Source organism: Nyctibius grandis, chromosome 5, assembly GCF_013368605.1.
Source record: "Nyctibius grandis isolate bNycGra1 chromosome 5, bNycGra1.pri, whole genome shotgun sequence".
Classification (NCBI taxonomy): domain Eukaryota; kingdom Metazoa; phylum Chordata; class Aves; order Nyctibiiformes; family Nyctibiidae; genus Nyctibius; species Nyctibius grandis.
The window spans coordinates 12,149,257-12,176,982 of record NC_090662.1 but is presented as its reverse complement, the minus strand read 5'-3'; the positions used below and the strand labels follow the sequence as shown (position 1 = coordinate 12,176,982).

At 37.4% G+C, this 27,726-nt stretch overlaps 1 protein-coding gene across 1 annotated transcript in view; it reads right to left on the bottom strand.

Moving 5' to 3' along the window:
• Positions 1 to 7,505: 7,505 nt before the first annotated feature.
• HGF (hepatocyte growth factor) overlaps positions 7,506 to 27,726 on the bottom strand; it is a 79,434-nt gene continuing 59,213 nt past the window's right edge. Inside the window, exons 9-19 of the mRNA XM_068400594.1 lie at positions 26,053 to 26,227; positions 23,951 to 24,078; positions 22,366 to 22,468; positions 20,247 to 20,386; positions 17,083 to 17,121; positions 16,506 to 16,602; positions 13,723 to 13,797; positions 12,977 to 13,123; positions 12,178 to 12,284; positions 9,849 to 9,994; positions 7,506 to 7,676 (exon numbers count right to left, since the gene is read on the bottom strand). Coding sequence (XP_068256695.1) covers positions 7,506 to 7,676; positions 9,849 to 9,994; positions 12,178 to 12,284; positions 12,977 to 13,123; positions 13,723 to 13,797; positions 16,506 to 16,602; positions 17,083 to 17,121; positions 20,247 to 20,386; positions 22,366 to 22,468; positions 23,951 to 24,078; positions 26,053 to 26,227 — 1,328 coding nt within the window. The remainder of the gene's footprint in view (positions 7,677 to 9,848; positions 9,995 to 12,177; positions 12,285 to 12,976; positions 13,124 to 13,722; positions 13,798 to 16,505; positions 16,603 to 17,082; positions 17,122 to 20,246; positions 20,387 to 22,365; positions 22,469 to 23,950; positions 24,079 to 26,052; positions 26,228 to 27,726) is intronic.

The window sequence follows — 27,726 nt, the reverse complement described above, 5'->3', positions numbered from 1 at the left end:
TCCAGCTAGTTCAGGGCGTGGGTGAAGTTGCTGAGGCACATAAGACTTTTTCTCATAATTCAGGCTTACACTACAGAAGTTTGCCATCACAAATGTGCAAATTCAGGATGTGAAAAATTCATAGTCCTGGCTGTCACCACTAAGCTTCCCCTTGTTGTTCTTGGTTATTAGGCAAAGTGAGATAAGTGATCCTGGATCTTTCTTCTCAAGTTGTCCTATTCCTATACTAAGGCACTTCAGTTAGCAGAGCTCTGGGGGACAGGGAGAATCCCAGGTTATAACCCTTTTCCTGCATTATCTGTGTAGACCAAGAAGTTCTGAATTAGTCAGGTAGATACCATTGTGAAGGCAGCTGCGTGCATTTGTGTGGGTGTGGTGTGCGTTTGTTTGAGTGTCCCTGTGTAATTTGTGTGCTTTAATGTTCAGTCATATCAAGCCTCTGGCTATGTATGGATGGTTTGGTATAGAGAGAGGGCTGTGGAGCACCTCCCCAGGGACAGCCAAACCTCACTGATGTGGGATGTGTAGAAGCGATCTAGCCCACTAGCATATTCCTTTCCCTGTGTTAATGTACTTAATGGCAAGCTAGGAACATCAGTGTGGATAGTTGAAGGCAAGTATCTGAATATTTCAGGATTGCTATGAGTTTTCCCCTCCTACAGGTATTCTTAGAGACATATTCTGAATATGTTCAACAGGAAAAATTAAGGCTATGTGGAGACTTTGCCAACAGAAACATAGACTTCAAAGAACTATAGGATCAGGCAATAACTGGGACTCAGCTGCCTCATGAGGATGCACAGCAATGAAAAACAGAGGCTTTCAAGTGAATGCTTAATGAAAAGTTTCCACAACTTACCCTGCTGTTACCAGCAATTTTTCTGAGCTTTAATTTAAAAAAAAAAAAAAACACCCAAAAAAAAAGGAGAGAAGAAACTATGCAATGGCAGTTTTGTAACTACTGTGTGAAGTTACAGTACTGTTAAACACAAGGCTGAACAGCAGATGGCATATTTACACCCAAGACATGAGACTGTTGTTGACACAGTTTGTAATAACAATGTTGATGTAAACGCATATTTGCTCAGTCTGTGTATCATGCTGACATTAATCCTTAAGGAAAGAAAACCATCTGGAAAATTTTCAGTTGGTGTAATCTGAACTGAATTAAATACCATAAACTCACTTATTACTCAAGGTAAAACTTTTCTCAAGTGGAGAATAGGACTATACTCTTGTTTGTCTTTTACACTAGCCTCATCTAATTCAATGAGTGCCTCTAATGCCATATTTGCTGCCTTGTTTTTAATAAATTGCTATGAATTGCACTTCCTGTATATATTTTTTCTCCCAGTACAATATATGAAATAACCCATTTGAGAACAACACTGACTTAAATAGACATAACTTGAGATATCTCAAGCAAACATCAACATATCTTGGGCTGTGAAGTGATACAGGATTTTGCTCTAGTGGAGAGTTTTTTCCTAAGGAATTCCATAACGAATTTATTTTTATGTGTATAAAAACTACATTAATAATAACTGCATCCATCATGTTTTTTTAATTATTATTATTAATTTTTTAATGAAAAATATTTTAATAGTAAGAAAATCAAACAATCCTTATATTCAGTTAGACTCTGACTGTGCGAAGTTGATAGTCTGCAGTGGAACTTAGATGCCCAGCTTTGAAGTAAAACATATGCTTTTCTCCTCTGCCACTCAGTACCAGTCTGGAACATGCCCTGAGTGCCTGACTAAGTCAGGATCTGAAACAGTCCCATGACAAGGTCTAAGGGGTTCAGGAGGAGGATTTAGGACCCACCCATTAGCCCTACATGGAGTTTTGACAATGATTTAAATGCAAGTAGTATCAGGTCCTCAGATACAGAAACACAACTTGCGCTACGTCCTCTGTGACTGTGTGAAGTCATTGCACCTTCCCAGGTGTTCTGAATCAAAGTGAAACAGCTTCAGGAAAGCTAAAGCTATTAAGCTATTCTATTGCAGCTTTTCACACCATATATGCTGTGCTATAAAAACTGAGACAACATGAAAAAAAATTATCTGTTCATTTTAGGGCTTACTTTGGTATTAACCTTTTTACGGTTTCCCTTTTTCTTCCCAGCTGTTTTCTTTCCTATTTATTGCATGTGGTTTTTATTGGAACATAACTGTCCAGAAATCAGTGCTTTTGAAGGCAGAGTAGATACACAACTGAACTCTACTAAATAGCCTGCTCTGTTTACACGAGGCTTGTTAAAAAACAAAGAGCAGAAAGCAAGCACTGAGCATCGATGTGGGTTTTCATCATTTATCATCTGCAGATTATAGAGCTCTTGCAACTACAAAAGATAAAGCCATAACAGAATGTAATATGAAGGCAATATCCCTTTATAGACCTTTGTTGTGCAAATTGCTATACAAGCAGTTAATTCTCATGGCTCCCAGGGGGTAAACAGGTCACCTGAACATCCTTAACACTTTGAATGTAAAACTGTAGCAAGATACAGTTTTGACATATGGACTACTTCTAGATTTTTATAACTTTGGAAGCATTCCTGCATGGTTGAATTTATTGGCAAGTCTCCCATTGATTTCAGGAGTTCCTGATAAAATCCACTGATTTTATGAATCAATTAGGAAATTCTTTTTTTGGACTACAAACAAAAAAAAAGTTATATTTACCATGGAAAATTCAGAATCAGACTTCAAACACTGCACATGAGTTTATCTGGAGAATGATTCACTGTTGTTATAGCTGCAGTTGTTAGCAAATACATGTTTAAATCATCAAAATTTCAGCATAACCAGAAATGCTTAGAACTTTGAAATTTCAGCTGGATAGCAAAAAAAGTAGTAAAGAACTTACTGTCCCTTATTTGAACTTACCGAACCAGAATGTCATGATGTTATAGGAGCTTGACAGTATTCAACTGAACAGAGGCACTAACCTGGTGGGGCCAGTAAGGGTGTTTCTGGTTTCCCTTTTTGCTAGCTAGTGTTGTTGGCTGGTTTTGATATTAAAAGCGCAGCAGCAGTGCCTAGGTTTGTGGTTTCCTTTGCATCATCTTATGTACCACCAGTAGTACTAAGTGACACAGTGAGGGGAGCCTTTTCCTGAAGTAAAGTATATTAAAAGAAATACTTAAAATTCCAAGCCTCTCATACTGAAATTGTAAGAAATTACAAACTTCTTGGCAAACACTCGTGTTTACGTTAAACACACCCTTTCTACTACAAATATACTTAGGCCATTTTCAGTGCAGAATTCCAGCAGGAAGCTCTTGGGGAGATTCAGCAGGATCACAGCATGGATTTAGCTGTATCTTTCATTTTAAGTGCAGTTCTGCTATTGGACAGATGAAGAGCTTTGGAATACCAGTCCTCCTTACTCTGCACACTAAAATGCCTCACTGAAATTAGAATTGGAAGCCACTCATTTTTCTAAGGCTCTACCTAGCAATGGGGTTCCAAGCCTTCTTCTTTAAATAAGAAATATAATGCTAATTAAGTTGTTGTATTTTATAAAATACTTTATTAAGAATAAGAGTAAGCAAGATTACAAAAATACCAATTTTATTAACTAATGAAGATGTCGTTAATTACAGAAGATTTGTAATACAAGTTATAACCACAGTGTTCCCTTTTCATTAGGCTTTCAGCTAGTTGTATTTAGTGGGAGCATTATTTTTCCCACTTAAATATGAAAAAAATACTCTTATCATACACTGAATTCCACAGGCAGCTCCCTGAAGTTAGATCCCATGCAAGGAAACACCACACATAAATGCCCAAGAGTATGTCTAAAAAGGAACACTGCAAAATTTTAGGGTGAAAAGCCATGTTAGTTCCTGCCAGCAGCCCTAACATTCATAAAACAATAATATACCAGTGCACGTGAGGGAGGAAGAAAATAATTGATAAGAAAACAAAGCTAAAGAACAAATCCAATAGGTTTTATACAGGTTCCACAGGGGTCAACTGGTTTACAGTCAGCCTTGCAGAAGGATGGTGATAAAGCCTCACCTTCTGTTGCAGTTGCTGTGGAGTTGAGAGCCTGTGTGCTTTTCGATGTACAAGGATGCATGTAGTTCAGTGCACGGCTATAGGGAAAAACACTGAGCAACTTTCAGCCCCTGCTCTTTTGACAATCACATTCACTGATTTCAAGGGACATTTTGCCTGAGTAGATTTTGACCCTCAGAGATATATTTGGAACCTCGTCTGAAAAGCTCTAACTCAAGTGAGTAGCTCTGTCAAGTACATTGGCACTATCTGCAGCAAGGGTTTGCAGAATGCCTCAGAGAATTTTAATCTTATAGTAGAGAAGATTTCAGCGATAGCAGCAAAAATCTAGATCAGTACATTCCCAATGAGAGCTGCAGTTTCTCTGAGGGTCATGAGGTTTATGAGAGAAAAAGAGATAGGGAATTTTTAATGGAAAAATGTTTTCATTAATGAAAGGAAGAAGTGTCAGCCAGTTCCAATGCCCAAAGAAAATCAGTAATTAAGTCAAACTAACTTCAGTAGCACAAAATCAGCTCTTAGGTTTTGATTCAGAAATTTTGTACCTAGTTATTACACTTTTCAGAGACCAAGGATTAGTTGCAGCAAGGAGAATGAAGATGAAATTCAATGCATTTTCAGAATGTCCTTAGATAAGAATTTAAGTTCTGTACCTTTTAGCTCTAATATGAACAAAATCACATCTGCAAAGTAAAGTCCAGATCCCACTGAAGTTAGTAAGAGGCTTCCAGCAATTTAGATGGGCACTAGATCAGGTTCTCTTGTTATTACAGAGAGAAAAATATTAGAACAGTGAAAAAACATCCATAGAGTGTCCTTTCTTAAGAGAATCCTACAGTTATAAGTTGCCTGGTACGGTACCATTGGTACCAACAAGAAATATTCACAGGAATAAATGAAGTACAAATTCATTACCATATATCATTATCCTTCTCTTCCCTTGCTCTTCAGAGTCTCACATACCCTCCATACTGAGATAGGGAGAGCAAGAGCACCTGATAAGCAAGTGCATACAAGCATGTTAAGTTCTGGAGCATCAACTCTGCGCAATTTATTTTACTGAGGCGCTGCCCAGAAAAAACAGGTAAAAATCCTTACACGTTGTCTAACAAAAAACAGAATTTTTATCTCATATATATATATATGTGTGTATATATATATATAAAAATCACAGTCTTCTGCACAGCAGAAGCTTATAACTAAAATATTTTAGGATTCGATTTTTTTAGATAGACGTAACAAAATGCCTGCAAATATAATACAGTGCGCACATAACAATTCTTAGAATACAAAGAGTGAACATGGAATTATATATTTTATCCACATTCTACTTGTGATTGAAAACAAAACTCACTTGGAGTTTTTTCAAAGTCTCTCTTAAAAAGTTAATCCTTTCAATAAGATATAGTCAGTATATACTTAGCAAGAATACACTTTTCACATACGTGGCGATAATTAACTGTAAATACAAGAGGCTAAATCGTGCCCTCTTTAGGCCTAGTAAGTAAGAGAGCCCAAAAGGAGCATAAAGCCTTCAGAGGCAGCCAGAATAGATCAAGACAGACTATCTGCGTGGCATCCACAACCTCAGATCAGCGGATCAGCGGAGAAGTCTCATCTTGTCCAAAGAGACTATTTACATCAGGAGGAATTTCAGAAGCTCTGCTTGCTGAAAGACTTCTTCCTATGTGCCAGTAGAATCTGCTGGATGCTTGACACAAAACTCAGCAAGCCAAGCCACTTAAGCATGGGCTGAAACTCATCCCAGTTCACCAGGAGACGTAAGCATATTTGAGTCCCACTGAAGTCAAAGTGCACTGCTGAAGAAAATGATTTGGTGAGTCAACATGAGGGCTGCTGCCCAAGACAACTCCCCTGAAGTGGTTACTTTCTGCCAGGGCAGAATTCAACCCTGCATCTTCTGAGTGAAGTGTCCTTTTATATGTCTACACCATGATGTCAGCTTAGCGGTTATGCAGTTCGATATGATACACATACCATACAATTTGCTACTGGAAACATTTACAATTACATAGTCACAAGTGAAGTAACAGTGCAGTTACTTATGCAATTACATGTACAGTAGTAAAACTAACAATTGGATATATGTTATATCAATTTTCCAGAAATTACAGGGTAATTGGTGCCACCTATAACAAGACATTTGTATAATAGTTCCAGCCATACAACTAAATGCCGAAAGGAGAACAAACACTTTTCATAGATGGTGATTATTTGTTCCCTTTCCCTGTCAACCTAAAGGAAAATGAAGGTTCTATGTACAGGCAGGAAACACAAGCTACAAAACTGTTGGTGATGTTTTCTGTATTACATACAAGATCATACCAATCTCTACAATAATTTTATTACCCTGAAAAGAATTATACAAAGGATATAATTTTGTCCATATCTAGGTAAGGTTTTGCTAAAGATCTTAAGTCTGTGAAAGGCTATTAATGTATAACTTACTTTTCCCACTATTAAGTCTCTCAGCCAGGTGCCAGATTCAACTGTTCTTTTTCCTGCTGTAAATACAGAGTCACTTTCATGAAATAACTAGAAACAACTGAATTTTTAACACTTGCCTGTTGAGAAAGTTTTGGGCATATTTGATTGATTGAAAATTCTTTTAATGGCCGAAGTCTGCCAGTAGCTAATCAGGATTGATTTTCCAAACTCTGTGAAATACTCTCTTTACCATTGTAAATTCACCGTTGTTTCTGGGACTAACTTTAAACAGATGATTGATAGTTTGCTAACCAATCCACTTCTGTGTCTCTTTCCTCATCCAAAAGCGTTTTTGAGATATCTGTTAGGGGACCACATACACACTGAAGGAACCAAGTGCAGAACTAGAGTCTATAAGCACTGTGTAAAAGGAAGAGATACTGACTTCTGTGAGAACTCTGCTTAAGGCAGGCTTGTCAAAGTCCATCAATAATGAAAAGATTAATTTCTGAAGAGATTATTTTTTAATGAGATATTGAAATCTTTGACCTCTTATAAGGGGGGAGGAGAAATATGACCATATGTGCTGTCCTTGACAGATGCGTATATCTCTCAATAGGTATTTTGTCATATATGAAGAGAAATGTATGCCTCATAGAAAGAATAAGGTGTGTTAAACAAAACTATAATTTGTTTCTCCTTCCAAGATAATCTGAAGAGCAGCATAAAAGAGGTCATACGATCTATTTCTACAAAACCATTTATCATCCAGTAATAATATCTTTGCAAAATTGTTTACCCATTCAAGTATCTTCAGGAGATATGTCACCATACTTGCATATACTGTAAGTCACTCCAACATTTATAAAACAACACTGATAGACAAAAACATCAAAAACACCCATAAATATTAAAAGAAGCTCAATAAACTTGACTATCAAGTAGTTAAAAAATTGTTGATCTTTACATTACACATTAATTCCATTCTTTCAAAAATCTTTCTTTGAATGGAACTTGTTGAGTTTTTCAGGGTTTTCTGTAGGTCATCATAATCTTGTGTATCCACCGGGAGTAATATGAGACACGAACAAAAATCCCAGGACGATTTCGAATGGCACATCCGCGGCCAGGAACAATGACACCAACTACTATCTTCAGTCTGTTTTGTTCACAAACCAAGGGACCGCCATAGTCTCGCTAGGAAAAAAATAAATACAAAGAATGTCACTTCTCAAAATGCTTCAAGACACAGCTCCCACCTGTCTCCTGCTGACTGCTTTCTTTTGGGGATGACCTAGCTCATTGAACAGTCAATAGAGTTATTCTTGCTATAGGACACAAACCAACTTCCCATATCTTTTTCACAACCAGAACTTCTGCGAACCACTGCCAAAGTTGGCCTTTGATCTTTGGTTACTTCACATGCAAATTAAACCCTCTGGTCCATCTTTATATGTGATTCTAGACTACCAGATCTTACTCTCCTCTTTCAGCTACCTGCAAGCATAATATTTGTTTATGTGCACATAAACCAGATGAGCAGAAAGTGGGTTGACTGATAAATATCTTTGTTGTGATAACAGGCTTTGCATCAAAGACTACTGACAGAGCCAGGTTAATATCCTTGTGTCAGTCAATCGTCTTTCGAGGCCCTAGGATGAGAATCTATGTGTACTAATAGGTGAGGGCAGGGCGAAATCCTGAACATAATAAAAGGTAATATTTTGCAGACATAATTTTGAAACATAACTTGTTAAAATACTCTTTTTCATTATTCTGAGTGAATGAGACATGTATGCACCAGTACATGCATTCAGTGAAAATTTGTATTATGGTCAACTCAGATTGGGCTCTTATTTAGCACTAAAATAGATTCAGTTTAAATTAGATTGAAACAGTAATTTAGACACATTCGCATAGATTTGGGACTTGAACATAGATACTGCAGTTTTTACCTAGGCAAAACATGCACTGAACCTAGCAAACTAGCTGCAAAAGTAGACAGTAAATGTTCATATTGGATAGAGAGACATTGTTTCAAAAAATAAAAGCTGACAATCAGTATTTTATTCTCTCCAGATCACCAGAGAAAAAACAATGCTTGACCTTTATTTGATTTGGTTTTTTTTTTTCCTGACTGACTGAAGATTAGTTTCCACATGAACAATGAACTATGTCAGTACCATCAGAGCGGCTCATAAAACACTTTCAGGAGTGGCGTTTCACCTGCCAATCTGATTTTGTTTCTCTGCCTGTTCTCTGCTGAGGAAAGTAGTTTCAAAGGGGAACTCAAGGAGCAGGAAACCATGCAGTGATTAAGACTGATTGCTAATATTAATTCAGTCCATTTCTTCTTGCAGGGGAAAACAAACTGCAGGATCCCCAGCAGACTTCCATGCAGATGTTTCATTTATAAGCCTTGACATGTCTAGGAGGTCATTTATGATTAAATATTTGATTTTGAAGAAAATACTTTGCAATAACAAAATGATCCTGTGGAATATTAATAATAAATGGAAGAGGCCTTAACCTGATGAAGACCTCGTTTCCCCATGGTTTTGTAGTACCCTTGGGTAGGGAAAATTTCACTGCTTGGTTAAAATCAGCATTAGGGAACCATCTATCCTACTCCAGATATTAAGTGCATAATAATACTCATGACTGCCCTCCTTCTAGACATCACCTCATCAGGCAGATTTTCCACACAAAAAATTATATCATCCTGTAATAAATGATTTACAACATTTCTCCTCAGATGTCTTTTCTCCATCATCAAAACTAGTCCCAAGCAAAACAACTGTATCAAACTGCACTTTCACTGAAGTAGTTCTCCTGTCCTCACTGGTATGTTGCTCAGGCTTGATTAGGAGACCAAATGCTCCAGCCTTCTGACTAATACTGAACTCCAGTACATTTTTTGATATTTCTCCTTCCTTCATAACTTTATCAACTCTCTTGAGCAGTGACTTTTTTTGTATTTTGCATACAGGTCCTCATCTAAGTAGTCAAATATGCTCATGCCTTTGCTTTCTACTCAATCAAAATAGACTGCTGTTTCTAGCACACAGCTCACTTTAGTGCTTTTATACAGAATACAAAATTGTCTCAGCCTAGCAAAGTGTTTAGTCATATCTTTAATATTGATGTAAATCCTTTACTGGTGTGGTGGTACAGTGAAATTGAAGCAAAGGAACCTCTTCCTGCACGCTGGCAGAAAATAGAACACTAGAAACACAAATTGTTTTCCAATGCAAAATATTAAAATAATGTTTTGTGTACAAGTTTAATGTAAAGAGAATAGTTATAAAAATTCTAGTAAATTCCAGGCTGATGGCTTCTAAGAATATATTAGGAAATTTTAATATTTACCTCACAAGGGCCAGCACCAATGGTTTCAGGCACAGCACAGATTTCTGACTCATTCACAGTGATATTCCCTTTGAGATATTGGTTGCATTTCTCATTTCCCAAAATAAACAGGTTTGCTACCCGGAGAAGGCCGTCATAGTTAATTACTAGGATTGAAAAGAGAATGAAATCTTTATTCTACTTTAGGGGAAAAAAATAATTGAAGATGCAGTCTGGATAAACTTACTCATGTAACTTCAGTTATTGTACTTTCTCTCTAGCACTCACATTTTTGTCCATCCTCAGTGCTATCACGCATTTGTCTTTTGAATTTCTTATATTTGCTACAAACAAGATTTGCAAGAAATTTTTTTGATGCCCATGTCTTTTCAGTTCTCTGAGAATATCTGGAGAAGTTTTCTGTGTTACAAGAAAGGCTAGGTATCTGGGTTTACTCTACAGTTAACCACTAGCTTCACAGAATCACAGAATCACAGAATGTTAGGGATTGGAAGGGACCTCGAAAGATCATCTAGTCCAATCCCCCTGCCGGGGCAGGATTGCCTAGACCATATCACACAGGAATGCGTCCAGGCGGGTTTTGAATGTCTCCAGAGAAGGAGACTCCACAACCTCTCTGGGCAGCCTGTTCCAGTGTTCAGTCACCCTCACCGTAAAGAAGTTTTTCCTCAAATTTAAGTGGAACCTCCTGTGTTCCAGCTTGCACCCATTGCCCCTTGTCCTGTCAAGGGATGTCACTGAGAAGAGCCTGGCTCTGGAAGAGCTTGCCCTGTCATGCCACAGAAATCAGAAAAAGTGAGCCTGAGAATGTTGTCACTCCCATCAGTGGAGCGAGGATTTTGCTCCCTGCCTTAAACATGAGTTAATGTGTAACAGTGCCTGCCATGGCCTAGGGAAGGACACGTGACTTGAAAAATCCTGTAGCAGAGCAGAGTTTTTCTCATTCTGTGCTGGCTCAGCTACACTGAATGACTTTGTGCCTGCAAGGGCAGAGCCACAGCTTTGTGCAATCTTCATTCATCAGTGTGAAGGTCAGGAAGCAGGAGCCCCGTGGAGCTTGCTCTTGTTCTACATGTCAAAAGACAAGTCTGTACAAGCTGCGAAGATAAATAAAGGGCCTGGACCTGCCCGTTCTCTGCACAGCCATCAAAAGAAAATGCCAAGCTTGCCCTTCACTGACTCATTATCCTGTTTTCTTGAAAAAATGGATGTAACACTTCTTCCTTCCCTGACTCGAATGCTGTGAGGATTATGTTAAGAAGTGCATAAAATATAGTACAAAGTCCTTGGATGACAGATGTTATGTATTTGTTGTATTACATAACTCCACAACATTGCAAATTCCTTATCAGTTCTCTCAAGCTAAGATTTCCTGTGGTGCTGCACTGTGCTCCAGCCTGAATTCCCTGTCACCCAGACAGCCATTCCCCCCAGAGAATGGTTAATATGGCCGTGCTGGGAACATCAAAGGCAGTCAGCTGGGAGAGGGCTGGTACAGATTACTTGCCACCCACAAAGAAATGCAGGGTAATGGTTACAAGGAAGAGAGCCTCAGAATTACAATCCAGTTTCTGCTCTGCTTCCAGGATAGCGTGAGTATATTGCTGCTGCTTACTCAGGGTCTGTGGCAAAATGGCATTTGAGCACAGTAATTATTGGAGTCATTATTGTCAACTGGCACTATTAACTTTATCAGCAACACATAATTAGCCAGATATAGTATTTAGCAGACTAAATAAATGTCTGTTCTCCCACGTATTTGCATTTACTTCACATAAAAACTGTGTTTAATAAACATTAGCAAGGTTTGAAAGTCAAGTACTCAAAAGTTAGGAAACGTCAGACTTCGGGCTGCCTGTGCATCCTTAGTTCACTGTTTCTGTATATGTTAATTATGTCTTTGATTACATGATTCTGTACTAGTTTTTCCACAGGGCAGGCTGCTTTGGGATACAGCAAGAGACTGCTCAAGTAGATGAATTGGAATTTTTCAAAAAAGGGTTAGGACTCTGCAAAACAATTCTGCTGGATTTTTTAAACATGTAGAATGATATTTTTTTCTAGTTCATTCTTTGAAATGTTTGAATCATTTTGCCTGTCACTGAAAAAAAGAAAAAAATCTGATTGGCTAGTAAAAAATATTTCATATTAAATAGTCTTAGATAAAATGCTCAAAGATTTACAAAATCAGAAAAAAACTGAAACTGCACTTTATAACAAAAAGTGTTGGACAACCATGGCATCAGGCAATACCACCAGCCTCACCTATAATGACAAGAGGAAGTAAGCTGTCAACGTATTCATTTAGTTTTTAAAAATAGTTTCTTACATCCAGTGTATCCCCATCCATAAACACTGCAACTGGTCTTCTCTGGAATGGTACATCCAGAAATGGGCAATCGGATTATTTCTACAAAATTTGTCAATATGGCAGGTCTGAAAAGAGAAAACAAATAATAGATATCATGGATTTTACTTACCCTTGTAGAATGTATCTTAAAAATGACATTAAATCTATTACAGACCACAGCAACTAAAAACTGTGCCAATTCTTTTTCTTTCTTTCCCATTTTTAAATAATATGATGGATTCTTCTACCTGTTTTTTATTCTACAGCTGTTAACTGTCAAAAGATTTCTTGAAGTGCTGTCACCACTTTTATGCTATTTAACTTGGGTTTTCATCTTAAAAGTAAGTAAAGATGGCATTTCATTTTAATATATAGTTTTGTTAATATGGAGAAAGTTGGAAAGCTCATATATACATAAGGAGCTCAGTTACAATCTGGTGCTTATTTTATAAATTAAAACCATATAATAGTCAATGTGAGTTGGGTTTTTTTTAGAAAAAAAAAAAAACAAACACAACAAAAAAAACTCCCCAAAAACCTAAACTTGGTTATCAGGAAAATTAAGCAAGATTTTTCTGAAGTAACATCTGTTTTCTGAGTACAGTAGATGAACCTGCATTTCTGCATATATCCATTAAAATTTCTTATAATTGGAAGTTTATCCCATGGAGCCATCATCTGTAGTATCAGAGATAGTAGACAAATGAATTTGCAAATCTTATTTAGGAAGCATCTCATTCATCAGTTGAAAATCCTGGAATTGACAATAGCTACTAACCTGCTAAGTTTCAGTAAGACCAAATCTGACCCTGTGGGTCCATATACCAACTGGGAGATATTCAGAACTTGTCTATGCTTCTCCTCTCCCTTTCCTTTGATATTATGGACTCCAAGCCAGGCTTTGTAGTGTTTCAAATCTTTGTACCTAAATGAGGCAAAGTTGGTTAGGATTTTTCTGAGTGTATAATAAAAAAAACTAAAAAAAATTTCTGCTTAATATGATTATGCTAGAAGATCTTAACTAATACTTTTTACCAGAGATGGGTTTATGCTGCCAACTGCTATTCCAAAATCAACATGCTCGATGTAAGTTTTCAGTCTGAAGCCACTACATAATTTTATCTTTAACCGTGACTAAAATCTAATTATTATTTCCTAATAGTATCCAAACATTTAGATCTCTAGACAGTATGAACCTTTGAACTTTTTGACATTTGCCCAAGTTATCTATTTTATTATGTCCAGTTAAGTAGAAGCAGGAGATTATTTTCATAAAGAGGCAATGGTCTAAGCATTACACTTGGAAAACATATTTATACTTCTATGTAAAACAGCCAAAGCTCTTTTAGATTAACAACAATAATAACAGAGAATACCAGGGTCCCACAGGACTTTTACATCAGAAAAGCAATGTTAAACCCAAACAGGAGGGAAAACTGCTGCATTTAAGTTGAAGAAGTGTTGTGCTGATAACTTCCTGAAAATAGATGCATTTCAATATTGCAAAGCTACAGAATACTGTACCGAGAAGGGAAACACTGCCTTGCTGTTAGAACCCACTCTTCCTTTATCAAAGTACCTCCACAGATATGCTTATTCCTGGGGAAAAAAAAAAAAAAAAGAAGAAAAAGAAGGAAAAAAAAAAAGAGTACTGTTAGTTTCTACAGAGTCAAAAAATTTAGAGAGTACTTCTGCTCGCCATGTATTTTTGCTGGTGAAAAGTGGCTGACTGACAGCCTGCAAAAACATGTCTCTGTCCCTTTTCTCTAGTTTCAACACTTATAGTAGCATGACTGCACAGATTTACTCCAATGCATATAAACAAGGAAGAAAGAGAAATTCAGTTACTTTATTCATTTAGTGGTTTCAAAGCTGAATTTATAATGAGAGACATAATTATAAAAAAAGGCGAGCTTATTCTTTGTAATAGGAACTGGACTGTCACGTTCAAGCAAGTCCCCAAACTGCCACCAGATGTAAACAATATTTGGTCATTATTCATGTTGGTATTATTCAAAGCTTTGACCTCAAGGTGGAGAGTTTCTATTTGATTACCAGCCCTATGAGATTTCTGTCCCTACATACTTCAGTTGGAAACAATCTGCAATGTATGACACCCTACATGTGATTACAGAAAACCTGCAGCACAATATATCAAGTAAAATTAAAGCAATTAAATATGACAGTTCTTTCAAAAATAAAGATGACTGTGGAATGCAAATTAATTAGTTTCCTTCTTTGTGCCTCCAAAATCGCATTTATTTTCTGCCGCTCTTTGGAAAGTGAATCCAAATTGTCAGCAATTTGGGAAAAGATTAAACTCTCACAATTTATAAATTCAAATAACACAAATGTTCAAAGCTTTGCAAAGAACTGCTGGAAGGATCCCAGACTCTATATGGAGTTCAAAGACAGCAGAATAACACAGATGCTTGCCTCCTTTTTTTTTTTTTTTAATTGTATTTTGTTTGAGGAACAAAATTTCAGGTCCAAAAGGCTGGGTTCTTTTTAAAATATAGATTCTGCCCAGTTTTATTATAAAAATGTCACAATCAGGAATATAAATGTGTTCTTGCATATTAGGTTTGCATCACTAATTATCAAAAGGAATTTACAAGATTGCATCATCTGCTTTAGAAGATTGGCTAGTACACACAGGAAGGTTAAACTTGTTATTTAAATGTGGCACAAATCCAGAGCTGATTCCATTAAATAGTTTCAATTTATCCAAACATACTTAAATATACCTGATAACAGAATCTGGATCAGATATATAAAAAATATGTCATTGATTAATTTTACATTTAGAGGTAGACCTTAGCTGCCAAATATGAATACAAGTTTCTAAGTATCACTCAACCTTTACCATTCAGACATGGCAATTGCATTTTGAGGTGTGCAGTCAATTTTTTGCAGAAAGACCTGAAGTCATTAAGATTTTGTTTCAGACAACATTCTATTTGCTTCCTTGGTAACAATACAAAATAAAACTACATTTTTATGCCCACATGTAATACTTAAAAATATATTATGCTGCTGCAGGATTCCAGGAATCCCTTTTTCATAAAAGAATCTACAATCATTTACACACTCGTCTGCTTAATGGAATTTTGTTGTATAGCACAAAAACCAGGTTCAACTACCTTAATAGCTTTTTAATTATTAGGCACTCAGATGAAATTCACCTTACCTGTCTAAAAGTGCCTCAAACAACAAGGCTGCTTTAAAATCAGTGCAAAGATAAACTTTTCCAAGGGTTATTCAGGCCACCTATCTGGTTATTTAGTCTAGGGATAGAGTGATGTTCCTCTAGAAATGTCTTTCTGGACCACTCACTAGACTTCCAGAAAGGTCTAGTTCTGATTGGAGCTTGTAAAATGCAAAGATTACCAAAGATGGGAAGGACCCCCAGGATTTCTCTAGCAATGAAGCAATGTAGAAAATAGTCTTTTTATCTCTTCTTTTACCCCGTTTCTCATTTAAGACCTATTTTATGAGCTGATTTTAAAACAGATGACGAATTATAAGCTAATAGCAGTGAGCTGAACTTTAGTGTGTACTAGCAGACAAAAAAAAGACTTTTTTTTTTCTTTTTTTTTTTCATGATAGAAGATACAGGACTGATGCATGAGATATATCTCCTATTATATATTAATGATTCACACTTCCAGCTGATGAGTTATGAACTAGAGTAATGAACATAGGAAACAGTAGTTCTGTGTTCTGGCTTTTGCACAGCAGCAAAGTAAGATCTGCCATAATGTAATACACATTTCCAGCTGTACTGTTGGGGTCTTGTTTTACAGAATGGAAAGTATCTTCTTATAGCTCCTACTTTTTTTTTAATACAGGTTACATTTCAATTGCATGCAAAGATATGAGCAGAAAGCTAAATTTGAGATAGCTATATATCCTGAATCCAACACTTCACAATTATATGTACTGCTGTTAAAATGAAAATATTGATATGAAACTCATTTTTTTTTGTAACAGTCTCTAAAATAAACAGTTTATTGCTGGATGCTAAGCCAATGATATGAAAAGGTCTGCAGTAGCTCATCGAAAGAGCAGAACGTTATGAATGCTTTACAAGTGCATGTGTGTAAGTTAGTGATAATGAACATATAAATATTTCACTGATGGAGTGAATAGTATGGAATCACCTGATGTTCCGGGAATGCTGATTGTCTGCTTTTACAGACTTTAACTGCAATCTACAAGTATTCTGATTATGGTCAACATTTTCTACAGTTCCAAAACAAATATCCTAGTAGATACATTGTCTTGCTAATCAAAGTGATAGTTACCTGTATGTCAAACTAACCACCCATCCTTCATTAGTTTGTGTTGGGATTCCATTTACAACTCTCAAATGTTTTGTTGAGGCACAAGGAATGACAGTATCTGAAAGCAGGTCCAGAGATCACATTTTACTAAAAATAGCTGTAGGAAACCTGTACAGTTGCACATAAGGACCACAAGAAGGTCAATATTTATTACGGATTAACTTTCCTGCGCTAATGAAATATACTTCTAGAACATCAAAACTACTTCAGTGAAGCTAGGTCAGTCTATATAAATATTCATAGGGAATATAAAATACATATATTTAAATTGTTTTATTACAGAGATTTACATAATTATAAAGCAAATATTGAAAATCATAACCATATCTCACCACTGGCAAGACAGGACAGTGAGAATAGATAAAGGAGTATAATAAAGCTATTCTACATTTTCCTCTTGCAAAGGCAATTTTTCCCAAGCTGTATGGTTTTTTTGTATCTTTAGTTGATCTTTCTCTTGTTTCCCAGTTGAAAAGAAATGGCTAGTCTTAGAAGATACAATACATGCACTGCACAGTACATCTGCAAACTTACTTACCATCCAAGCTGGTTGTAGTAGGAGTCGTGTCACCTTCACCTAGACAGGCACATAAGATATCCATAAAACAAAATTAGAACACATCTAAAAATTGAATAGAGTAAAAATAAACAGCAAAGGACATATTGTTAATTTTAATAGTTCACAAAGTTTTAAACTTCAGTGATTTCTTTAATACTCTGCAAAAGCACAATTTGGTAAGGATTAATAAGAAGGCAGAATTTCATTCCAATAGAATGAAATATGAATTAAACATTTTTCAACAGGATTTTCAAGAATTTTTCTTCTTGTCTGAAGCCTGAATATATCAGGCTACCTATCATGTTCAATTTACATGTTTTATTAGAACAAGCAAATACTGAAAATGAAGTTGTGACTTTTCTATAAGCTTTCGGGAACTACAGAAATCATGTGATTAAATCCAAATCAGATTTAATGAAAATTTCTAATTTCCTTACAAACCTTTGAAACTTCAAAAGTCCTGTTATGTTGCTAGCAGCAAAAGCTTATCCTTATCAAAATGTGTTCCCCAAAATCTGGTTTGGTTCTTCACAGAATCACAGAATCACATAATGTTAGGGATTGGAAGGGACCTCGAAAGATCATCTAGTCCAATCCCCCTGCAGGAGCAGGATTGACTAGACCATATCACACAGGAACGCGTCCAGGTGGGTTTTGAATGTCTCCAGAGAAGGAGACTCCACAACCTCTCTGAGCAGCCTGTTCCAGTGTTCGGTCACCCTCACCGTAAAGAAGTTTTTCCTCATATTTATGTGGAACCTCCTGTGTTCCAGCTTGCACCCATTGCCCCTTGTCCTGTCAAGGGATGTCGCTGAGAAGAGCCTGGCTCTGTCCTCATGACACTTGCCCTTTACATATTTATAAACATTAATGAGGTCACCCCTCAGTCTCCTCTTCTCTAAGTTAAAGAGACCCAGCTCCCTCAGCCTCTCCTCAGAAGGGAGATGTTCCACTCCCTTAATCATCTTCGTGGCTCTGCGCTGGACTCTCTCTAGCAGTTCCCTGTCCTTCTTGAACTGAGTGGCTCAGAACTGGACACAATACTCCAGATGCGGCCTCACCAGGGCAGAGAAGAGGGGGAGGAGAACCTCTCTCAACCTGCTGACCACACCCCTTCTAATACACCCCAGGATGCCATTGGCCTTCTTGGCCACAAGGGCACACTGCTGGCTCATGGTCATCCTGCTGTCCACTAGGACCCCCAGGTCCCTTTCCCCTACGCTGCTCTCCAACAGGTCTGTCCCCAGCTTGTACTCATACATGGGGTTGTTCTTGCCCAGATGCAGGACTCTACACTTGCCCTTCCATCTACTCCAAGTTAAAATACAGTTACAACAAGGTTGCTTAAACTTGGTTCAAATTTTTTGCCTTCAGTGAGGTCTGCAGAGTGACCCAGCATTATCAGCTAGAGGTACAAGTGTAGGTACTGAAAATTTCCACAGGCAAAATTTATACATGTATGTATGTATATATACACATAAATAGATATATATAGTGCAGTTTGAAGAGACCAGTTAAAGGCACTAAGTAAGTACATTTGGGAACTGACGGCATTTTGTCTGTACTGGTTAAACTGGTTATCAGTATCTGAATGAGGCTGTAGTAGTTTAATACTAGTCCACACAAGTTACAATTGTAAACAGACGTATTCCAGCTCTGGAGTTTGATTCCAGAAATCATGATACTTACTATTGCCATATAGAATCATAGAATCATAGAATGGTTTGGGTTGGAAGGGACCTTAAAGATCATCTAGTTCCAACCCCCCCTGCCACAGGCAGGGACACCTTCCACTAGACCAGGTTGCTCAAAGCCTCATCCAACCTGGCCTTGAACACTGTCAGGGAGGGGGCATCCACAGCTTTTCTGGGCAACCTGTTCCAGTGTCTCACCATGCTCACAGTAAAGAATTTTTTCCTAATATCTATACCTACCCTCTTTCAGTTTAAAGACGTTCCCCCTTCTCCTGTCACTACATGCCCTTGTAAAAAGCCCCTCTCCTGCTTTCCTGTAGGCCCCCTTCAGGTACTGGAAGGCTGATAGAAGGTCTCCCAGGAGCCTTCTCTTCTCCAGACTGAACAACCCCAACCATACAAATACTTGCTGTGAATATTTCCTTAGGAATTCAGAGATCCAGATAATGAATTCAGAGTGAGTGAAAAATATTTGTATTTCTTCAGCTGTTGTTCTTTATCTACATTGACACAAGTAACCTTTTGAGCAGTTTGTTTACTCTTCACGTAGATGCCAAAATACCACCTGAGACTTCAAATACCACCTCTTAGATATGCTGCAGTTCAGACTATGAGGAAATGCAGCAGATTGCTGCTAGGAATGAATGTAACATTATCCTTAACCTCTAGAGATCACAGACATGCATTCAAAAGCCTGTTTTACCATTTAACTGTTCTCCCAGAATATACAGCGCAGTGATTTAGAGATAAGAATTGAAGAGAAAAATTTTGAACATAAATGTAAATTGCACATTTTTCAGCATAAATCTATCTTTTTTTTCCACTTAACATCAACTTATTACTGAATTTCCTAGAAGTTTTTATTCTGTTTATTTAAGCTATTTAGATTTTAACATGCAACTTTGGAGGAGTGATGTTCCTAGTTTTTGCCAGGAGTTAAATCATCCCATAAACATCCGAAAGCAGAATCTAGTCTATATAGCACATATACACTTCAGCACATGTGAGTGAGCTATCCTAATTTTATAAGCAAATACAGAACACACAAAGAGACTATGAAGCTTGTAGCACAGAAGATAACTGTTCCTGGGTTTCTTGAGGCCACAGCCAGCATTCTGACCACTAGACAGTTCTTTGTCGCCGTCCAGCCCTCATTCAATAGCTAGAGCTCTTGGAAAATGTTTGACCATCTGTAATAGCCCTTTTATGCTCCTGCTGCATAAATAAGCCTTGAAATCTCCAAGCTGGTCAAGAAAAAGGACCCCTTGTTCATATATTGCACAAGCAACTTCTGTCCGTTCCTTCTCAGTCATGCACAATCTATTCTTGTTAGAATTACACATTTTCTACTGCCGCAAGTGACAACAGAAAGGTATGCATATGCATGTGACATCATGGCTTCACTGGGACTGCACAGTTAACAATGCCTGAGGCATATCAAGTACTCACAACGAGAAATAGGGCAGTAATCCCAGGGAACAAGAGGATCATCTGTGTAACACCAGGGACCATGAAAATCATCATCAGGATTGCGGCAATAGTTTTTCTTCAGTTTACTAACATCTGGTTCTCTGAATATTTGTATATGCCTACAGGGAAAAAAAAAATTCAAAGTGCTGAAAAGCTTTACACTACAGTCCAAATTTTCAAAGGTTAAATGTTGCTTTGTACCACACTGTAATATTAGCTGATTGAGAAGCCTACAGGTCAGGGTTTAGGGCTGGTTAAAATCAAAGGGAAGATGAGACCCAAATATTTGCTGGATCTGGGTCCAAGTTTCCTCTGGTTGGTATTTTAAGCACTGTTTCTACCGAACAGCTGGTAGGTTTATAGATCTCACACTTGAGCTAAAATCCCTGGATACCCTGAGGAGGGATCTCAACACTGATTAGAAGAGTGTCTGTGTTGCCCTCAGAAAATCTGCAGGGCTCTCTGGGGGCACAGGTACCTTCTCCCTACAGATTAACAGCACGAGGGAGCACTGACTCTTCAAAGCAAGCTGAATCTCAGGCAAAGGAAAGACAAATGCAAGAAAGTTAGCAAGACTGAGAAGCACGCAAGAAGGATGAATGGCTCAGCAAACTGCAGTGGCAGGTCATCCAAGTTGCAAACCTACACAAGGCACTTTAAAGGTGAAAGCTTGGGGTGACAATCTGAAGCAGAGAAAGCTGTTTATTTCTGGCTTGTTAGACAGAAGCACACAGGCTTCCTAAGTTACAGCTGCACTGCTCTTTTGGTTCATAACCAACCATGCATGCTGCTTCTAGCACACCCGTAACCAGAGTAACTGCTGAAGTGAGACAGATAACTCCACAAAAAAGTTCCCAGGTGGAAAACTTGTGGGAGTAAGAGAAGAAAGGCTGATCTGCTCTCAAGATTGTATGAATGCAATTGCATCAAGCATCCAGTAGGTTCAAGCTGTCTCATTCACAGCTAACTGAAGACTTATCAAAGGTCTCAGAAGTCATAATCTTAAACCTCTGCCTCCCTTACATGGGCAGCACACTGGAATCTGAGTACTGTCTCTGACCCTGTGTGGGGAAAAACACATATATTCCAGTCGGTGATTCCAGAGAGTGCCACTGAAGTCTGCCTTTTGCAATACAGCTTCCCCAAAGGCTGACTTACTGACTTACATGCCTTCACCTGACTGACCATCAATTCAGCAGCAGAAGTCGGGGACAGTCAAATTCCAGAGGACAATGGCTAATATGTTGGGCACTATGACTGTGGAGATCATGAGCTAGTGCTAGTGGAACAAGTACCAAAAGTAATATAGAAATAATCACATCAACTTCAGAAACTAAAGGAAAACAAAAGGAAAACTGTTTCCATCTGGGCCACTAATGCGTGTAATATCTTATACATAGCAAAATTTTTGATGAATCTCTGTCTTTGGAAGTCATTGTTCTTGTCACTCCTGAGGTTTATTAATCTGCTGTTCTGAACCAGCAAAGACAACACTGAGGATCGTGGCATGATTGAAAAAGTCTTGGAAACTCACAACTTTTTTTGTACTTACTGCTGATTCATTTTTTACTTTAACAAATAAATTAAAGTAACTTGCCATTTCCACTACTTGAATATGAAGCCAAAGTAATGATAAACAACAGAAATTGCAAGTCACTTTAATGGCATTTGATGTCAGTGTCATTAGATTGCAGACTCAAGATTCAATTTCAGGCTGCAAAGGACCTTAGGTGTTTTCAAGACCAACCTCCTGCTTGAAGCAACATAAACTGTGAGATCAGATTGATGAGATAAACATTTCCTGTTTTATTCCTGCTATCCTCTTATAGAAGAAAACTTTCAAGGACAAATATGGGGTAAACTGGGCCAGTAAACTAAACATCCCAAAGCCTGCAATTAGTGGTTAGCCTGAACAAAGACATGTTGAGTAATATATTTAAACACCGAAAGAAAAAAAAAATAAAGAAAAAAAAAAGATACTAAAGCTCCAGGGCGTAAGGGGCTATTTTAGAATCACTGCAGAAGAAAGAGGTGCCATCTGGAGGCAGTATTTATTCAGGACTCACAGAACCATCTCTTTCTGTTTTGTAGTACACACCTACGTAAGTCTTCAATATTCTTGTCCCATGTGGAGCATGTTAGCCCATATCTTGTCTTGGATAGATTCCCCATGTAACTTTTGCCATTGCCACGATAGCAATCTGAATAAGAAAGTTAAGACAAAAAGAAATGAAGGGTGATTGTGCAACATCGAAAAGAAAACTCTTCCTTTCCATCAGTAACGAAAGTAATTAAAGAAAGACAAGTGTTATATTTAACAAACACTATACAATATAAATCATACAACTGTATAAATCAAATCAGAAAGACAACGGGAGAAAGTTTTCAGACTTAGATACATAATCTCCTGCTCGAGGCCTTCGTTCTCAACACTAGCATTTTAAATTTTCTCTTACTTAGATAAACTGGGAGAATTTCTTTCATAAATAGTTTATGGTTAATTCAGAAGGGTCACAAACAATATTCTAAAAGTTGTCAGCTGCTGTTCTATACAAAACAAAGCAAAAATGCCCCCCTAATCCTCCCTCCTCAAAAAACAGGCACTCAGACTATTTGAAAGAACTCTACCTTTGTGTAAATTCTGAATACTGGCAACTATAGAATTCTAGACTTAAGTTCTACTTTGGCAAAATCAAAAAAATCAACATGACTTTAATTTTAGTGTAATTCAAAAACTTGCTTGTTCGCTCCAGCAGAAGTCATGTTTAATTTATAAGCTTTAATCACAAGCCTCTCTGAGACTTTTCAAGAGGATTGTTTAAAATGATCACTACTATAAAGGCTTTTTGTATAAAGCGTTTCATTTCATATTCATCAGTATTTTTACTTTTTGATAACTGATACTTTACAAAAAACACAATGAAAGTCAAAGTTTAATTCTTTCACTGACATAACTCTTGCAACTGCAACTTTTTCAAATTTGAAGAGGAATAAATGGCTAAAATTTAAAGATAGAGATCTTAATGTAGCCTGATGTAGGGTTGTAGGTCTGAGGTCTTAGCCTCAGTTTATACTGTGATTGACACCAGTTCTCAGGACGCAATAATACTCCTTAGAGTAATACCAAGACCTCATGGGAAAACAACGTTTACCTGAAGACTCAAAGTGGATTTTACAGGCAGAGCTAACAGCTTGAAGCTAAGAGGCTATATGGGAAGTCCCACATGTTTTTTTCAGCTCAACTCCTTTTAGACAAGGGGGTATTGGAGAAAATAAATTTTTAAAATTGCTTTTGATGGTCTCATATGCAATTATAAAAACACTGTGAATCAAGGAAATCATCTCAGCTCTGGAAAAAGGCCTTTCAAACTAAGAAAGGTAAGACACTGGAGCGGATCTCCAGCTAATGTAAAACAGCACGCAGATTCACCTTGTCTAAAAATCAGATTCAACAGCAAACCTTTGCTGCAGCTTTCCCTGCTGGAATCAAAACATGAACTGAGAAATGAATCTCATTTACACCACGATGAATCTGAAGTGTGCAAATAAAGCCAAAGCGGAACTACACAGGTGTAATACAGATGTACTGAGACCAACTTCTTCAATTTTCAAGCTTGCCTATCTGCTGTTTGGAACAGTACAGCATTCACTTAAAATCACATTATCATCCTGCCTTCTGTTACCTTGTTCATTTGATACATCGCACTTAGGAATCTGGGAGCAATAACCAATACGGATATTTGGGTCAGTGGTAAAACACCAGGGTGATTCAGATCCATCTGGATTTCGGCAGTAGTTCTCCCTCAAATCCCTATAAAAATAAATATGTTAGCTCACAGCAGGGATAACCTAAAACCACTGATACATTCTACTGCTTTTTATTGTGAATTAGCAATAATATAGGCTCCTTAAGGTCTGTATGTTACTGATCAGTGTCAAGTGCAAGGAGATGAGGAGCCAGTAAGAACAGTGTCAAGAAAAATATAGTAATTTTAATAAGAATATGGTTATGGGAATTCATTTTCAGTGGACCTATGTTTTGACTGGATATAAGATTTCGTTTGAAGTTTAACAATATTTTCCATATAGCTTATTTTTATTCAGGATTCTCCACTAAAATTTGCATGCAAGCTGACATTGGATACACCTGCAATCCATTACAAGTGCTTTTAAATACGAACAAAGTGCTTAAAATTCCCTGTACTTTGAATGGTTCTGCTGAGTTTAGAGAAACAGAGTCCTGTAGATTGTCAGTGATTCATCTAAGAAACAGAATCTTGGAATATAAAAAAAAGTATGTGGAAATTCTATACAGCTGTTACCTTTAAATAAAAGTTAGCCACAAGGGAACAACCTTAAATGTCTCTCGCAGCTTGCATAAAATAGTCCAACCTCTTAAATGTAAGTTTTATTTTCCCATCTCCTGACAGTTGTTGCCATGTTGTGTGCATCTCCATATTTCACCTTATTTTTCCATCTGCAGCACTTACTGATAACAGACTATGGAAAGAATGGGCCTAATCCTTACTCATGTGAGTTTTGAACAGTCGTATCAGTGATTCTGTTGATTTTACTCAAGCTATTGGCCTGAATAGCCACAACACTCTCAAGCATCCTCTGAATAAGCAGTCCTAATATTTTTAGTCTGTCTACACTGCTAGAAACATTGTTAAAAGTGCACAAGGACCTAATCCTGCAGCAGTGGTACATAGGTACAGTGCAAATCGGTTTAATGGTGGTTTGCCTAAGAAAAACCTGTGGGATCAGGCTCAAGCACTAGCTTCCAGGTAAATTCAAAGTGGTCCTGAGATTGACAGAGAAGGCTCAGGATCAGTCCTATTTCCCATTACAACGATTGTTACATTTTTAGTAGATGTGTTACAATGCATAGTATTTGATCAATAAACAACAATATCAGTGAAGGGACTAAGACAACAAACCTAACTGTTTTGCTCAAACAAGCTATTGTTAGAGAGAGAATCCAAACTCTGACTGGAATCTTTTCTTTACCTTGAAAGATCCACACTATTAAATTCCAGCACAAGCCCAGACTGATATTTAGCCATCAATAAAGACATTTAGTACAAACTGAGCTTTGGGCTGGTCAGCTAGGTTTCTTCTATGCTCAGTGAAAAAAAAAAGGACTGAAAGAGCATGATTAAAGTAACTGCCGAAATTTAGGAGATTATTCACATTCTCGAAGTTTATGAACTGTACAGAAAGGTTAGATGACCAGTGGTTCTTCACGTAAAAACAGCCCTATTCATGAAAGTAGATTTAGTAATGAGACAGAAAAAGGATTTAAAAGATGGAAAATCAAAAAAGTGTTGTCAAATATTATAAATGTCAAGTATTGCCAAGGAGATTACACGTAGGTAACATTTAGGACACATTAAGTTAAAGTCAGTAACCGAACTGCAAACAAGTACTTACCTCCATGAAAGAAAAACAATAATAATGTACCAGCACTATTGGGATTCAGGTCCCAGACTGGAAAACATCCATACACTTCATAATCAATTAAATTGGTGAATACACGCTTGAAGAAAAAGTTCATTAAAATGCCCACAATTTCACAGAAGTCCATCTAGAACTCATATTTTGAGATCTGAAGAACTGGTTTTCCCATGTTCAAATGGTTTTCAGCATCAGCAAGTAGAGTGAATGCACTAGGTCACAGAGCAAGGACAGCAATCTTATGGTCTACTTTGGTGGCATGAATTTCTCAACATTTGGAAACTAAGCTCTTCTCCCACTGCAGTAATACCCACATGCCTCTACTCACTTGCACTTGAAATTCTCAGGAGTGATGTTGTGCTGGTGAGGAAACTGGGTGTCCCATCGCTGGCACTGGATTCCACTCCGTATGGTGTTGACCGTGCCACGGTAGCCCTCACCCTGTCCCTGAATGCATGTTAATGTCTCAGCTGCCGCCTCGGTGCTGTTCACGACGCTTTCATCTGCAGACCCAGAGAAGAAGAGATGTTTCATTTTCTTAAGACTGAGCCTCGCTCAGGATGACAGATTTGAACTCTACGTCACAGTTCAAATAATGGTAATTGGAGTTCTTTGGTGAAATTGCTAATCTGATGTCTTTTACAGAATAATTTTGTCCTCTTCACATTCACAACATTCATGAAGTCAAAATAAGTGTTAGACCTTATGCTAGTTTATCCACTTGCAGGCAAACAATCTGCAACATTTAGGAGCTTTTGTTTAGTGAGATATTTGGCTTATGCCATAACATTGAAGGTCAGGAGATATTCTTGGTTAAACTTACCAGTTCAGCAAATATGTTCTTATTTGCTTAGCTTTACAAAACTGAGTGACAACCCATGTGCGCAGTTAAACATGTTAATACATGTTTGCAGGATCGAAACCCCATTGGTTTTCTCCAGTTCCCAGAATATCAAGTCATGGGAAAAAAATGCAGATGAAAAAAAATGCAGATAAAAAAAAGATAAGATAAATCCTATTATAAAGTAATGTGCTAAATCCTTGAAGTTTCTCTTTTTATGCCTTATATAGTTAGAAGGGGAAAAAAAAAAGCCCAGCTTTTGGAAATCAAAGATCAGTATTCTCTACAGAGAGACAAATGTTTCAAAGACTAACAAATTCATCAGATTCAAGATCTTTTACAGATGTTGATATACTCTGCATTCACCCTGGTGTGGGCTGTCTTGAACTAAATTCAGAAAAACAGTGGGTTTTGAAATGACTCATTCACATAACTTGAAAGTCCCTTTTTATTTCTTATGCAATGTTCATAATTGCAAATTAATGGCACAGATATTGCATCAGCTATATACAAAGTAGTACAAAACTAAATACTGTAAAAGCAACACTTCTACAATGTCCCAAAAAGGTCCCAACATAATATTTTTGGAAGTAACTGCCCATCTGTTGGTAATTGCTATTGTTCACGAGACTAATTTTATTAATTACCTTAAAAGTATTAGTTGCTAGCAATAAGTATGTTAATAAAGCTTTAAAATTAGTTCTCTTCAAATGGTCCAGTGATTAGAACAATATTTGTGTGTTACTCATAATATAGATCATTCCTGTTAACTTGAGCCAGTTCTATGAACTTGCAGAGAATATGAATCTTAAAGAAACCAAATGTCATAACAGATGGATTTGGCTGATTTGCTGTCTAATCTTCTACGTTAAAGATCACTTCCCTGTCAGATGATAACATCAAGTTGCGCAGTTGAATTATACATTTCTCCAGGATGGAGAAAATTTCCCTTTTTCTCTTCATCTGGTTGATATTTTTACATCTATGTTTCATGGTCAAGTTAATTTCCTGTCCTTCCATCCCAAGGCACTTTGTCTGCAAAGGTTGTCCTGTTTCAGTGGGATTGTGTGTTCCAAGCTTGTTCCAAAGTCAAAAGGATGTGGCGCTGCAAGTGTCACAAATAGGCTTCTGCAGGCTGACAAATGCATCCTTTCTAGTGGA